The sequence below is a fragment of the Rhinolophus hipposideros genome (assembly GCF_964194185.1).
Source record: "Rhinolophus hipposideros genome assembly, chromosome: X".
Lineage (NCBI taxonomy): Eukaryota > Metazoa > Chordata > Mammalia > Chiroptera > Rhinolophidae > Rhinolophus > Rhinolophus hipposideros.
In genome coordinates, this window is record NC_138046.1 from 71,475,655 (window position 1) to 71,492,959 (window position 17,305).

Consider the following 17,305-nt stretch of genomic DNA (forward strand, 5'->3'; position numbering starts at 1 on the left):
AACAAAATAATATTCATACATAAATAGGAAATGAAGTATTGATTCATTCAACATCATAGATGAACTTTGAAATCATTATAGTAAGTAAAAGAAGCCAGACACAAAAGGCCATATATTGTATGATTCCATTCATTTGAAACATTCAGATTAGACAAATCCACAGAGACAGAAATCAGATTAGTGGTTTCCAGTGGCTGTTGGATGGGTATGAACAGTGACTACTAATGGGTACAGGGTTTCTTTTTAGGTTTATAAAAATGTTATGGAGTTAGATAGTGATGGTTCCACAACCTTGAACTGTACACTTTGAAACAACACTGAACTGTATACTTTGAATGAGTTTTATGATATATGTGGTACATCTCAATTTTTAAAACATGAAGGAGAGATACAGAGTTTCTGACTTCAAAATATGAGTAGATATAATTTTCCTTATTCCTCCCTCTAAGTACAGCTAAAAGCATAGGTCTTTTATATAAAAGAAAGATAAGAATACTCAGAAAGTCTAGACAGAAAGGTAGTACAGTTAGCGACATTGGAAACTGAGAAATAATACGGCAGTGAATTCCCTGGGTTTTCTGTGTCATGTATCCCTGACTGAATACTCGAAAAACTGGCAATCTAGGTACACCAATAAGCACAGACAAAAAAAAAAAATCCCCAGAAAAGTATGCTCTCTCTAGCCAAAGGACCAGGAACGTGTAGCTTAGTGATGCTGAAAACTTTTAGACAAGAACTGCTCTACTTCAGACAAACTGCCTAGAAAAATCTGAAGCCCACCCCACCTCCACCAGCAAAGGTCAACTGGGAAATCTAACCTTCACTCTTGCCAGGCTGCAATGAGGTGTGCCAAAGCACTTCAACCCCCTATTCACCTTCAAGGTTGGTGTCAAAAAAGAAAGCTTATTGGAGATTCAGGATTTTAATCAGTGCTTAGCAGCAATGAGGCCAACCCTCCCACACATGGTGTCAGTGGAGACTACATGGAGAGCCTAGACTTCCACTTTCTATCCAGTGCCTTCACTTTTCCACCTGGGATGGTATCAGAGAAGAGATATTGGAAAGTCAAGACTTTCACCACTGCTCAATGGAAATGAGGCCACATATCACTGCAGTATAAGGCAAAGCCACATGGGAGAACAGTAAACCCTTCCAGACAATTATCAACAGAAAGAGAAACCTCAACTTGCACACCCACCAAGCACTAATGTATCACCCAGGATATCAATGGAGGCACAGTGGAGAATCTGGACCCCATTCACACCTGGTAAGAATGAGGCAGTGTTGCCCCTTACCCTGCCAGAGCTGTGTCAGAAAAGCACTGAGAAAAAGCAAGTTTTAAATAAGATCCAGCATCTCATAGTACATAAAATGTCCAAATTTCAATGAAAAAACTCTTGTCAAACAAGAACCTAGAATATCTCAACTTGAATGATGAAAGACAATAAACAGCTACCAAAACTAAGATTTCACAGATACTGTAATTATCTGAAAAAAAAATTAAAGCAGTTGTTATAAAAATGCTTCAATCAACAAGTAAAAATTGGTTGTTACAAAGTAGTAAAAATAGGTTCTTACAAATGAGTCATGTGGATGTAAAGTACAGCATAGGGAATATAGTCAATAACATTGTAATAACTATGTATGGTGTCAGATGGTTACTAGATTTGTGGGGGTGATAGATGGGAGAGGGTGGGGGACAGGGTAAAAAAGGGGTGGGATTAAGAAGTTCAAATTGGTTGTTACAAAGTAGTTGTGGGGATGTAAAGTAAAGCATAAGGAATATAGTCAATAATGTGGTAATAACTATGTATAGTGCCAGTTGGGTACTTCTTAATTTATATAAATGTCTAACCACTTTGCTGTACACCTGAAATTAATATAAAATCATACTGAATGTCAACTGTAATAGAAAATTTTAAAAAGGGTAGGGTAAGGGAATAAGAGGTTCAAATTTCCAGGTATAAAGCAAACAAGTCATGGGGATATAAAGTAAAGCACAGGGAATATAGTCAATAATACTGTAATAGCATGTTACAGTGTCAAGTGGTTGCTGGACTTATCATGGTGATCACTTCTTTAGGTATATAAATATTGAATAACTATTTTGTATACCTGAATCTAATATAATACTGTATGCTATCTATATTTTAATAAAAATCCTTTTAAAAATGCTTCAATAAACAATTACAAAGATATGTGGAAAGAAAGAATAGAAAATATCAGCAAAGAAATAAAAAATTACAACAAAAACTTAAAAATAAAAAGTTAAGAAGCAAATGGACCTTTTAAAACTAAACACTACAATAACCAAAAATTTAAAATTCAGTGGATAAGCTCCATGAATAGAGTGGAGAGGCCAGATAAAAGAATCAGTGAATTTAAAGACAGAAAAATAGAAATTATGTAATCTGAAGAAGAGGGAGATAAATCACTTAAAAAATATATATAGAGAAAAAGAGCCACAGACATATATGGGATTATGATGCAAGAATTTTGAAACCTCCCCCAAATAAAATCTCTGTACACAGATGATTTCATTGAACAATTCTACTGTGTTTAAAATAATTAACACCAATTTTACATAATTTCTTGTAGAAAATAGAATAAGAGAGAATGCTTTTTAATTCATTTTATAAGACAAGTTTTACTCTGATATTAAATACAAAGCCATTACAAAAACCAGGTTGCAGGCCAATCCCTCCTGAACATAGATGTACAATGCCTAACAAAATATTAACAAACCAAATCTAACAGTGTTTAAAAAGAATTATACATTATGAACAAGTGTGATTTATTTCATGTATGCAAGGGTCATTTAACATTGGAAAATCACTCAGTGTGTATTTCATCATGTCAACTGGCTAAAATGAAAAATCACAGGCAGAAAATGCATTTGACAAACTCCAACATCTATTTATGAAAAACAAACATATCAAATAAGCAATAGAGATAATATTACCTCAACTCCTTGAAGAATATCTGACAGATAAAGAAACTGACGGATAACATCATACATAATGTGGACAAAGTGATGCTTTTCCTGTTAAAAAGAAGTCCAGGATGTTCACTTTCACCATCATTATTCAGTGTAATACTAAAAGTCAAAGCTATCACAATAAAGCAAGAAAAGGAAATAAAAGGCATACAAATAAAGAAGGGAGAGAAAAAAACTGTTTTCATCTGCAGATGGCATGGCCTCACTTTCTATGTAGAAAATGCCAAAGATTAAAACAAACCATAGATTACGTCATAAAAATGGCAGGGTGAGGTGAGCCTCTTGAAATCTCCCATGGAATTTAAAACAAATTGAACTATAATCCCTCAAAGGACTCCCTGCACAACACACAGGCAAGACTAAGAGAGCGCAACGGAAATAACCTAAAGGCGGGCACATTGGGTGAATAGGGGATGAAGGAAGGCAGAAGTGTGGAGACATTGGTCCCGCAGGTGAAGGACGCACACCAGAGATCGGAGCTCCGAGCTCCCTGCATCCTGGAACTACCACAGCCACAGGGCAGGGAAGAACTCGGACTGCCACTGCTCATCTTATGGCCCACAGGGCTGAGAGGACAGCATATAACATGGCTAAACCTAATGCTCATGACAGAGACCTAGGAGCAAAGACTGAGGGAAGAAGGGTGAAAACATTGACTGCCAAGCAGAGAACAGAAGCCTTAGACTCTGAGACTAGCCACCCTCTCCGTACCCTCCCAGAGCTCGCCCCACCCCTACCAACCCACTACTAGAAGCGGAACAGTACCAGTGTCAGATCAAAAGGAAAGAATATTGAAAATTCTGAGAACTGTGGCCCACAGCCAAAGACTTGCAGCCCAACTAATTCCGGCAAAGGGGAGGGGAGACTTGTACGCAGGACTGGCTGTGGTGGTAGTTGCCACCATTGCTCTGGGCTACCTCTCACAACCCACCCCGCCCCTGTCCCCACTTTTCTGGGCATATCCTGCAGGAGCAAACAGAGCCACTGAAACACACAGGCTGTCAATCTGGTACAGGAAGAGCATTGGAACTTCAGAAGATCTCCACATCCCCCCATGGAGGTGGTACCCTGCGACACAGGCGAACTGTTCACAGAGGAGAAGCTCACCTTCCAGGGAATCATCCCATTGTTTAAAAAGCCAGAACAGTGCAGAGAAAATATGAGTCTACAGTGTGAGAGACAATAAAAGGCTGTAGTCAGAGAGAAAATGAAACATTCTACCAACACCTAAGGAAAGCAAAAGAAAGATCTCTTTTTATTAACCTGTTGTAGAACCCACTCTTGTAGATGCCTAGGAAGATAAATAATAATTCACTAATCACGATGAATAACCAAGGTAACAGGGCAACTCAGAAAGAAAATGAAGTATCCAGAAAATGAACTTAAAGACATGGAAATCTAGAAATTAAATGTCAGAGAATTCAAGATTGCAGTTCTGAAAAAAAAAAACTCAACAAAATGCAAGAAAACACAGACAGGCAGTTTAATAACCTCAGAAACACAATCAAAGAACAAAATGAACATTTTAACAAAGAGACTGAAATTTTGAAAAAAAGAACCAAATAGAATTTTCGGAGATTAAGAACTCAAGAAAAGAAATAAAGAATGAAATAGCCAGTGTAGGTAATGGAGCTGAACAGATGGAGGAGAGAATCAGTGGTATCGAAGATAGATATCTGGAAATGACACAGATGGAAGAGGAGAGACACTTGAGACTTAAAAGAAATGAAAGAACTCTACAAGAACTATCTGACTCCATCAGAAAGAGCAATATAAAAATAATGGGCATAGCAGAAAGGGGAGAAAGGGAGAAGGGAACTGAGAGTATATTCAAAAAAATAAATAATGAGAACTTCCCAAACTTGTGGAAAGAACTGGATCCTCGAATCCAAGAAGGAAATAGAACACATAATTACCTCAACCCCAAAAGGCTTTCTCCAAGACACATTGTATCAAAGCTGTCAAAAATTAACTACAAAGAAAGAATCCTCAAGGCAGCCAGGGAAAAGAAGATGTTAACCTATGATGAAAAGCCCACTAGAATACCATCAGATTTTTAGCAGAAACTCTACAATCCAGGAGGGATTGAAACCAAATATTGAATTGAATATTGTATTGAAGCTGAATATTGAACCAAATATCGTATTGAAGCTGTCAAAATTGAGCGACAACAAAAGAATCTTCAAGGCAAGCGGGGAAAAAAAAGATGGTAACCTACAAGGAAAGCCCATCAAAAATAATGTATGCAGCAAAGATATCCCTTAGATATGAAGGGGGTATAAAGACCTTTCCAGACATATACATGCTAAGGGAATTTTCTAACAAACGACCTGCACTACAAGAAATACTGAAGGAGGCTATTTGACCAGCATAAATAGGGATAATTTGTGACAAGAAAAACATAAAATGTGGGAGAATAAAGGCCTGAACCAGAATACGGGAAAGGAGAAAGTAAGCATGCTGAAGAAAATGGAATCCTCTAAATATGAAACTTTATTTTACATAAACTTAATGGTAAACACTCAAAAAGTCCAGAACTGAAATATATAACATAATAAAGAAGAAGGAAAAATAATGGAATACCACCACACTAAAATAATAGACAGCAACAAAAAGGCAAAGGGACCATGGAGACAGTCTTACCAGAAAACCAAAGATAGAATGATATGAAATCCTCATATACCAATAAGCACCCTATATGTAAATGGACTAACTCACCAATAAAAGTCACAGAGTATCAGATTGGATCAAAAATCTAAAACCAACCATATGCTGCTTCCAAGAGACACATCTCAGCTACAAGGACAGATATAGACTCAAAATGAAAGGTTGGAAATTGACATTCCAAGCAAATCACTTACAGAGAAATGCAGGTGTAGTGAAACTAATATCAGATGAAACAGATTTCAGGATAAAAAAAGTAACAAAGGACAAAGATGGACATTTCATAATGATAAACGGGACTATACAACATGAAGATATAACAGACATCGATATTTATTCCCCCATTCAGGTAGCACAGAAATATACCAAGCTACTACTAACAGAACTAAAGGGAGAAATTGAGCAAAACACAATTATGCTAAGGGACCTAAATACAACATTGACAGCAATGGATAGATCATCCAAACAGAAAATAAATAAAGAAATATCAGCCCTACATAACACATTAAATGAAATGGACATAATTGACATTTATAGAGCAATTCATCCTAGAACATCATAATATACATCCTTTTCTAGTGTACATGGAACATTCTCAATGATAGGCCATATATTGGGACATAAAACTAACCTCAGCAAATTTAAGAAGATTGAAACCACATCAAGCATATTCTCTTATCAACTGCAAAAAGAAATTAGAAAAACCTGGAAATATGTGGAGATTAAACAACATCCTCTTAAAGAACAATTGGGTCAAACAAGAAATAATAGGAGAGATGAAAAGATACATAGAAAAAAATGAGAATGAAAATATATTCTACGAAAATTTTGGGGATGTAGCCAAAGCAGTTTTAAGAGGAAAATTTATATCATTACAGGCCTATCTCAAGAAACAAGAAAAGTCCCAGATATATAGCCTCACATTACATCTTAAAGAACTAGAAAGAGAAGACCAAATAAAACCCAGTATCAGCAGAAGCAAGGAAATAATAAAAATCAGAGCAGAAATAAATAAATTAGAGGACAAAAACACAATAGAAAAAATAAATGTGACAAAGAACTGGTTCTTTGAAAAAGATTAATAAAATTAACAAACCCTTGGCTAGACTCACTAACATAAAAAGAGAAAAGACACAAATAAACAAAATCAGAATGAAAGTGGGGAAGTTATCACAGATGCCACAGAAATACAAAGGATCTTCAAAGAATACTATGACAGACTATATGCCACCAAATTCAATAACCTAGAAATGGACAAGTTCTTAGAAACCTAGCCTTCCTAGGGTGAATCACAAAGAATTAGAAAATCTAAATTGACTGATCACCAGTAAAGAAATTGAATCAGTCATCTGAAAAATTCCCAAAAGCAAAAGTCTGGGATGACATGGCTTCATTAGTGAATTCTACCAAATATTCAAAGAGGATCTATACCTGTCCTACTCAAACTCTTCCAAAAAAATGAAAAAGCGATATTACTCCCTAACTCATTTTTGGAGGCCAAATTACCCTGATACAAAAACCTGGCAAGGATAACACAAAAAAACAAAACCACAGATTAATATCTCTGATGAATTCAGATGTAAAAACCTAAACAAAATTCTAGCAAATTGAATACAACAATGCATTAAAAAGACTGCACATCATGTCCAAGTGGGGTGCATTCCAGGGGCACAAGGATGGTTCAACTTATGCAAATGGATCAATGTGATAAGCGACATAAACAAAATAAAAGACAAAATTTATATGATTATAGCAATAGATGAGAAAAAAAAGCATTTGACAAGACACAACATCCATTTACGATTAAAACACTTAACAAAATAGGTAGAGAAGGAAAATACCTTAACATAGTAAAGGCCATATATGACATACCCTCCGCTAATGTCATCATTAATGGTGAAAAACTGAAGCCCTTTGTTCTACGTTCAGGAACACACAGGGGTGTTCTCTATCACCTCTGCTTTTCAACATAGTATTGGAAGTCTTAGCCAGAGTAAATAAACAAGAGAAAGAAACAAAAGGCATCCAAATTGGGAATGAAGAAGTTAAATTATTACTCTTTGCAGATAACATGATGCTATATACAGAAAACCCTAAAGAATCCACCAAAAATCTGTTAGAAACAATAAACGAATACAGTGAAGTTGTCGGGTACAAAATCAACTTACAAAAGTCTGTTGCATTCCTATATACGAACAATGCAACCTCAGAAAAAGAAATAAAAAAAAACATATTCCTTCTGCAATTGCAACAAAAAGAATAAAATACCTACGAATAAACTTAAACAAGGATGTTAAAGACCTATATACTGAAAACTATAAGACATCTTTAAAATAAATTTAAGAAGACACAAAGAAATGGAAAGACATTCCGTGCTCATGGATTGGAAGAATCAACATAGTTAAAATGGACATATTACCCAAAGCAATATACCAGATTTAATGCAATCCTCATCAAAATCCCAATGGCATCTTTTAAAGAAATAGAACAAAAAATCATCAGACTTGTATGGAACCACAAAAGACGCCGAATAGCCAAAGCAATCTTAAGAAAAAAGAACAATGCTGGAGGTATCACATTCCCTGACTTCAGCTTGTACTACAGAGCAACAATAATCAAAACAGTATGGTATTTGCGAAAAACAGACATATAGACCCATGGAATAGAATTGAGAACACAGAAATAAATCCACATTAATATGGACAGATAATTTTCAATGAAGAAGCCAGAAACATACAATGGAGAACAGACCGTGTCTTCAATAAATTGTGCTGGAAGAATTGGAAGCCACATGCAAAAAAATGAAACTAGACTGCTGTATGTCACCATGTACCAAAATTAATTCAAAGTGGATCAAAGACCTAAACATAATACCTGAAACAATAAACTGCACAGAAGAAAACATAGGTACTAAACTTATGAACCTTGTGTTCAAATAGCATTTTATGAATGATTCCTAAGGCAAGGAAAGTAAAAGCTAAAATAAATGAATGTGACTATATCAAACGACAAAGCTTTTGCACAGCAAAAGAAACCATCGAGAAGATATAAAGAGTCAACAAACCGAATGGGAAAAGAGTTTTGCAAGCAACGACTTTGATAAAGGGCTAATATCAAAACTATATAAGGAACTCACACAACTCAACAGCAAAAAAAATATAGAATCCAATTAAAAAAATAGGCAGAAGACCTGAAGAGACATTTCTCCAAAGAGGACAAAGAAATGGCCAATAGAGATGAAAAAATGTTCAACATCACTAATCGTCAGAGATATGCAAATAAAAAACACAATGAGACACCCCAGTTATAATGGCTACCATCACCAAGGCAAATAATAACAAGTGCAGGAGAGGCTTTGGAGAAAAAGGAACTCTCATACACTGTTGGTGGGAAGGCAAATTGGTGCAGCTGCTGTGGAAGGTAGCGTGGAGGTTCCTCAAAAAATTAAGAATTACTATATGACCCAGCAATCCCTCTCTGGGTATCTACCAAAAAAATCTGAAAACATATATCCATAAAGTCACGTGTGCTCCAATGTTCATTGCAACTTTTTTTCAGTGTCCAAGACATGAAAACAACCCAAGTGTCATTTGGTTACCCCATCTATCGAAGGGTTAGATTAATGGATAAAGAAGATGTGGTATATATACACAACGGAATTCTATTTGACCATAAGAAAAGGTGGAATAGCACCATTTGCAAGAACATGGATGGATCTTGAGATTATAATGCTAAGCAAAATAAGTCAGACAGAAAAAGTGGAGAACCATATGTTTTCAGTGATATGTAGTGTATAAAACTGAAAACAACAAAGGAAGAAGATAAACAAATGAAGAAAGAAAAATTGATAGACACAGACAACAGTTTAGTGGTTACCAGAGGGTAAGGGTGAAGGAGGGTTTTAGAAGAAGGTAAATGGGGTCAAATATATGGTGATGGAATGAGAACTGACTCTGGGTGGTGAACACATAAAGTGAGATATAGATGATGTATTACAGAATTGTACACCTGAAATCTATGTAAGTTTACTAACAATTGTCACCCCTATAAACTTTAAGTAGAAACAAACAAACAAACAAAAAACCCAGAACACTTTTAGAGCTAATAGGGGAGGTTAAGTAAAATGGAAGAGTACAATATCAACATACAAAAACCAATAGTGTTCATATATACTAAGAAAGAGGCGGTGTGAAATCTGAATTTGAAAATCCAAACCATTTCTAATTGTTCAAGCAATGGAATACGTAGGTATAAATCGAACATATCTTGTACAGGAACTGTATGTGAAAAACTAAATTTTCTGATGAAAGAAGTCAAACAAAATTGAAATTAATGGAAAGACATACTGTGTTCATGGATTGGAAAATTCAAAATAGTAAAAATGTAAATTTCCCCCAAATTAATCTATAGGATTAATGCAGTTTTCATGAAAATACCAGCAAGGATTTTTATGGACATAGACTTGCTTTTATGAAATATACACAAAGGCACAGGCCCTAGAACAGCCATGACAATTTTGAAAAAGAACAAAGTAGTAGGAATTATTATATCTGATATTAAAGCGTACTGTGGAGCTTTAATTATCAAGTCCATGATACTGGCAAAAGGATAGATACACATAAACAAAATTGAATAAAGAAGCCAGAAATAGAAACAAATAAGTGCAGATTACTTACTTTTGACAAAAGTGCAATAGCAATTCAATAGAAGAAGAATAGCTTTTTCAGCAAATGGTGCTGGAGCAGAATAAAAAAAACATCCTTGATCTGATATCATGATTATAAATGTTAAAAGTAAAACTATAAAACGTATAGAAGAAATCATAGGAGAAAATCTCCAGGAAGTAGGGCTAGGCAAAAGGATTTCAGACTTGACACGAAAAGCACCATAAAAGAAAAAAAAAACTTACCAATTGGACTGCATCAAAAACATTTTTTTAAAGACTTGCTTTGCCTGAGAGCCTTTTAAGAGGATATAAAAAACAAACTACAGAGTGGTGAAAATATTTGCAAACCACATATTTAACAGAAAATTTGTATCTAGAATATATAAAGAACTGTCAAAATTCAACAATATAAAAACAAGCAAGCCAATCAGATTAGGGGGAAGGGACACTAATAGACAATCACCGGAGGATATGCATACAAGGTGTTCAGGATCATTAGCCATTAGAGAAATGCAAATTAAACCCACAATAAGATACTACTACACATACCCATGAGAGCAGCTAAATTAAAAATAAAAAAAGGACAGCAGAAAATACTGGTAAGAATATGGAGAACCTGAACCACTAATATTGTTGGTAGGAACACAGAAATGGTCCAGCCACTCTGGGAAATAGTTTGGCAGTTTGTTATAAAACTATACATACACTTACCAAATGACCCAACAATTGTACTTGGGTATTTGTCCCAGAAAAATGAAAAGTTATATCTACATTAAAACGTGTACATCAATGCTCTTAAAAGCTGTATAATAATAAACAAATACTGGAAATGAGGTTCCTACAATGGATGAATGGTTACACAAACTGTGGCATATACCTACCATGGAATACTACTCAGCAACAAAACAGAAAAAAAAAAAAACTATTGACACATGTAACAGTTTGATATATATCAAGGGAATTATGCTGTGTGAAAAAAAAAAGCCAATGTCAAAGAGTCACATACTGCACAATTTCATTAGAACATTCTAAGGATGATGGAATTACAGAGATGGAGGAGAGATTAGCAGTTGTCAAGAATTAGAAATCATGGCGGGGTGCGAGACAATAAAGGAATAGCAAGAAAAAAACACCCCTGTGGTGCTCGAAAGGTTTGTATCCTTTTTTTTTTTGAAGTATAATTGACATACATTATGTTAATTTCAGGTTTACAACATAATGATTTGACATTTGTATGCAGCAAAGTATTCTACAGTAAGTCAAGCCACCATCCATCACCATACAAAGTTAAAAATGTTTTTTCTTGTGATGAAATATTTTAAGATTTACTTTCTTAGCATCTTTCAAATTTGCTATATAGTTTTACAGACTATAGTCACCATGCTGTACATTACATCCCCATGACTTATTTATTTTACATTTGGGAGTTTGTTCCTCTTGATACCCTTCACACATTTTAGCCATTCCCTAACCCCTCTCCCTTCTGGTAACCACCAATCTGTTTTCTGTATCTATGAACTTTGTTTTCTTTTATTTGTTTATTTACTTGTTTTTAGATTCCACACATAAAGTAATTCATACAGTGTTTGCCTTTCTTTGAGTTATTTCACTTAACAAAAAGTCTTCAAGGTCCATCCATACTGTGGATAATATCAAAACTATTATTTTTTATGGCACAGTAGTATTCTACTGCATATATATATACCTTCTTTATCCTTCTTTATCCATGCACCTATCAATGGACACCTAGGTCATTTGCATACCTTGGCTATTTTAAATAATGCTGCAGTGGACACAGGGGTACAGAAAACTTTTCAAATTTGTATTTTCGTTTTCTTTGGATAAATACCCAGAAGTGCAATTTCTGGATCATATGGTGATTCTATTTCTAATTTTCTGAGGAACCTCCATACTGTTTTCCATAGTGGCTATATCAATTTACATTATAATCAAAAGCGTGAAAGGGTTTCCTTTTCTCCACAGCTTCACCAACATTTGTTATTTATTTTCCTTTTGATAATAGCCATTCTGACAGATGTGAGGTGATATCTCACTGTAGTTTTGATTTGGATTTCTCTGATGATTAACAATGTTGATCATCTTTTCATATGTCTGCTGGCTATCTGTGTATTTTATTTTGGAAAAAAAACGTCTTCAGATCCTCTGCTCATTTTTTAATCAAATTGTTTTGTTTTGTTTTTGAGCTATATGAGTTCTTTATATATTTTGGGTATTAACCCCCTATCACAGTCCTGTATCTTGATTGTGGTGGTGGTTACACATCTCTACACATGTGATAAAACTCCACAGAAAGATATATACAGAGATATACACACCAATGAATATGTGTAAAACTGGTGAAATCTGAATAAGGACTGTGGATGTACCATTGTAAATTTCTGATTTTCAAATCATATAATTATAAAAGGTATTGCTATTGGGAGAAACTAGTTGAAGGTTACGTGAAATCTCTGTATTCTTTTTGCAATTTTTTGTGAATCTACAATTGTTTCCAATAGAAAGTTTTAAAAAAGAAGGTAATTCAAAGACATTTTCCAGTAAGGTATGTTCTTTGTTTTTCTCATTTGTATTTAGAATCACTGAACAGCATAAAATGCACAAAAATGTATATTTTCTTTCCCATTATGTATTTTAACTTAATCATAAAGTACATTTGTAATGAGGTTTGTAGTTTAGTTGGCCCAATAAATCAGTCTCTTTTATTAAAAAATAGTTACATTCAGGAGACCTATTTCTCAATTTAATTGATGTCAATAATTATTCTCAATCACCTAAATAGTTGCACAAAGGTTAAAGATTTAGTGCAGCATCCAGGAATTTTGCAGGAATACATACATAAAGAAAAACGTCTTACTTTATACAGAAGTTTTACATTATTATAGTGTTACTATGTAGTCAAAAATCTTCTCTAAACTAAAATTAGCCTATTTGCATAAAAACAAATAAAATAATGCTTTGATTATGGATGAGATATACTTTAGATTCTTATGATCAACAGATGTTAAAACTATTAAACTTTTCATCTGTAGTCTGGACAGTTTTAAAATGTAATGGTCCATGGACCCAAGTATTGGGCTAGATGATAAATTTATTATTCCCCTGTTTCTGTAGCATTTCAAATTTTATCATCAGTGCTTCTTGCACATATAAAATTTTCAATAAATACATTCACTACACAATGCAAAATATCATAAGCCCCTATTCTTGCTAGTGGTTTGGGAGACCAGTGGCTGTCAATGGAAGACGGTATTGCCTTATGCCTTTGCTTCCACATGGGTAAACTAAGGAGGATGGTCCCAACTTCTCAAACTCTAAAGAATCCCAGAGCTGACTGTGCAAAACCATGTAACACAATGTCGTAACATGCAACTGATTTGGTCAATTTGTTTGACAAAGTCGGTGCAAAATATGCTCAAAGGCTTTACTTGACTGACCATTCAGTTTAGTCAAAATATAGTACTTGAGTCAAAACTAAAATTGCAATTTGGTTAAGTCATTTTGGACACCATCTAAATGGATATCACCACTAGGAAAACCCAGATCATAGAGACTTTGAATCGCCCGCATATGAAAATTCAAGGCAAAAATGCAAATTATCATTTGAGACATGTATAGCACTGTCACTCAATTTTATGAGGCATAGTAAGAGACAGGCTACATGAAGCATACTCTAATGGTATGTCTTCATTTTCTGAAAATTTCCACATAATAGTAAAGCTGGCATTTTATAATTTCCAGAGCTATAAATCATTTTTAAAATCATGATGATATTACTCAAAACAGATGTGAAAACATATGTTTGCCACAGTTGTATAAACTGCTTACTTGTCATACTTAATAAATGTTGAGGCTTCTACTTTAACTGTGTTCCCTTTTAATAATGAAAATCTATTTGAGGAAAATGTATTTTGTCTTAATATCACAAATATAACTGGTAGAAGTTGACACAGACAATCTCATTTAAAAGAAAGCTTTCCATTATAACCGGGGTGCAGTTTAATATGCCACTCCTGTCTATTAATGTCCTCATCAGAATGTGTGACCAACCTATTTGATTGAAATGAGTAAAACTGTGCCATTCCACAGCAAGAGATTCAGCAATGCCAGTACATACCACTGTGTATTTTATGAAAATCAGTTACTGTAGATCTGTACTAGCACTCCAGCTGATTTTTCATAAGATACAGCACTGTGTACTTGAGCACTGCAGCACCCAGGCCAGTCCTAAATGCCATTTTGACTTATAGGGGTTGTGGTTCTGATAAAACCATATGTATCAGGTATAGCTTGAAATTTTCCTAGAAAAGCTGCTTTATTACCAAGCTGTCCTTCAAATAAATGGTCATGACTTGGTGGAAAAGAGGTCTCAGGAACAAACTGTTGGTGGGTTATAAATGAAGTTTCATCTTTAACTAGAATTTTATTACCTGTGTAGGAGTTTGGGTAGTTTAATATACTGAACCTGAATTCTTCCATTCTGAAAACTATTCTGAAATCAATCATTTATAGTTTGAAGCCCCAGAGGGTATAGGCTTTCAGTGTTTGGATAAGAAAATACTAAACGTGTGGCAAGGAAACCAACCACAGATCAATGAAATTAAAATCCTACATTATTCCAAATTCTAACTAAAAATGTTCATCTAGGCAATTAGGAAGCAGGTTCTAGAGAAGAAAGGAAAAACTTTCTCCATTAACTCTTCAGTTCATGAAGTCAAGAAAAACTATGTAGTATGAGCACTTTTTGTATGGGTAGAAAAAATGCACCCTAGAGTGAAGTACAAACGGACCATCTGATGATCAGATAAATTACATGTTACCTTATGTCTTTAGCTTAGAGTTACTGTCTAACTCCTGGTGACAGTCATAATACATAGCTTATGACATGTGCTGATATATTTTCCCTTTTTTCTTACCTTTGCAGCCTTTTAAATAAAGTTGTACTCAGATTTCACATCAAGATAGCTTGACTTTGAAATGCTTACTCTCCCTCCTTTCTTTAAACAGATATCATAAGAAAAAACTGGATACTGTGCAGAGGTGATACATGTACCTCAGTGGATCAAAAGCCAGACAGGTGTCATATCTATCAGCACTCCAGGCAAATACTTGATTGGAGTAACTTGCTAAGCTTTCATTTGAAATGTCTAAATTAGCATATATTTTTATAATCACTTTTGAGGGCTGAAGGGAATATCTCTCCTCCATGACAGCAACTCAGTTTTTCAAACATAACCATCAAATGGTGAATCATTTGAACATAGCTAACCAAGTGCATGTATAATAAAAAGGGTCAGATGTCTCTGATCAAGCACAATAAATGGGTGTGAAGTTTCCAACCATAGTCACAGACAAACTGATATGTCACTTATAACATCAGGCTGATATGTCATTTATAACATCAAATAAACAAGCTTCAGGTAAACATTCTTTTTTCTTTTTACTAGTAAAATAACCTATCCAAAGCCACTGTGAATCTTTTCTGACTTAGGGAAATGTGAATAGAATATACAGTACTGGGATGTTAACTGAGTTAGTATCTGATCTTTATATGTACATCAAATAAGCAAAAACAGTTTTACCTTTATTATCTCTTTGGAATTTTTTGATGGTTGGTCCATTATCCTGATCAACAATAAGTTCCTCTCTACTGTTGGGCATCATAACTGTAAATAAGAGATATAACTGAGTGATTTTCTTGCAAAACACCAAAAAGAAAGGCAAAAAAGCATTACATAAATAGCCATTTTATTTAAATAATAGTTAACATGAATTTTATACACTTCTATTTCTGAAACAATGGAAAGATTTGTGTTGGTCTGATGATCACATAATTTAAAAATCAATTAGCTGCTTAATCATGTGGATTTTTAATGTAAAATTAATATATAGTATATATAATTATCAACATAATTCTTTAAATCATTTAAAATACTTACTTCTTTTAAAATTTATATGCAAATTAGCTATTTACCTCCATAATTAATAATATATTTCCCAAAGTGCTTTTGAAAAAAATTTACCACTTAAGTTCATGAGTTTAAAATAATTATGCTTTTAACTCATTTTACAGAGTTCTTGCAAATATATATAGCAATATTAATAGACAAAATATAACTTTCTGGTAGTTATTGTAAGTGCTTTTTCACAATAAGTTTATATTAACAGAGGTAAAACATGCCAATTTTCATAGTTTATCATTTAATTCTCTAGTTATATTTTATTAAAACATTACATAGCTCTATAAATAAAACAAGGTGACTAAACTAAAACTCATCAAACCTTTTAGTTTATTTACAGACAATATCTATCAACCTTGAACAATTGTGGAATATGATTGAGAGCCTAGTTACTGCAGGGGAAATTAGAAATGTTTTATGTCATCAAGATTTTTTTTTTTTAGAATATTACATAGCTTTGGAAATACTTGATTTTACTTTTAAGTGTAGAATACCATTCTCCTACGATATATCTATCACAGATTATATTTCCCTATGTGTTGCTTTCAACCAGCACTCAATAAATAATTCTCTCTCCTCCCCGCCTCTCTCCCTGCTTTCTCTCAATTCAAACAGTATACGGACAGAACAACGTGTATTTTGGTATATCTGCTGGTCCTGTTCAGACTCCCTTGTATCAGTTGCACTCAATGTTGTAATAAACAGGTAGTCTGTGTCCACAGAACAGAGGAAAGTTTAGAACACTACTGTCACCTCTTGCAGGAATTAAACTTGCTCCCTTAGGGCAATTAGCCTCAAGTTCTAGCTCAGTGTTCTTAACTCTGCCTGCACAATAGAATCTCCTGAGGTGATACTGAAAAGCAAAATAAAACTTGCTGCCCGGTTCTGTTGCAGACCTGGTAAATCAGACTTTGACCGTATAGCCTGGGCATCCAGATTTGTAAATGTTCCACAAGTGATTATAATGGGGAAGCCAGATTCCAGACCCACTGAGCTCAC

The 17,305-nt window shown here is 34.4% G+C and overlaps 1 protein-coding gene across 3 annotated transcripts in view; it reads right to left on the reverse strand.

The window, feature by feature from the left end:
• Positions 1-17,305, reverse strand: part of DACH2 (dachshund family transcription factor 2) — a 788,103-nt gene that overhangs the window by 119,287 nt on the left and 651,511 nt on the right. For 2 of the 3 annotated variants that reach the window (XM_081043326.1, XM_081043325.1), the window contains exon 8: positions 15,929-16,012. The exons of the other annotated variant lie outside the window; for it this stretch is intronic. In XM_081043326.1, the coding sequence (XP_080899452.1) occupies positions 15,929-16,012 (84 nt within the window). The remainder of the gene's footprint in view (positions 1-15,928; positions 16,013-17,305) is intronic. 3 annotated transcript variants of the gene reach the window in all.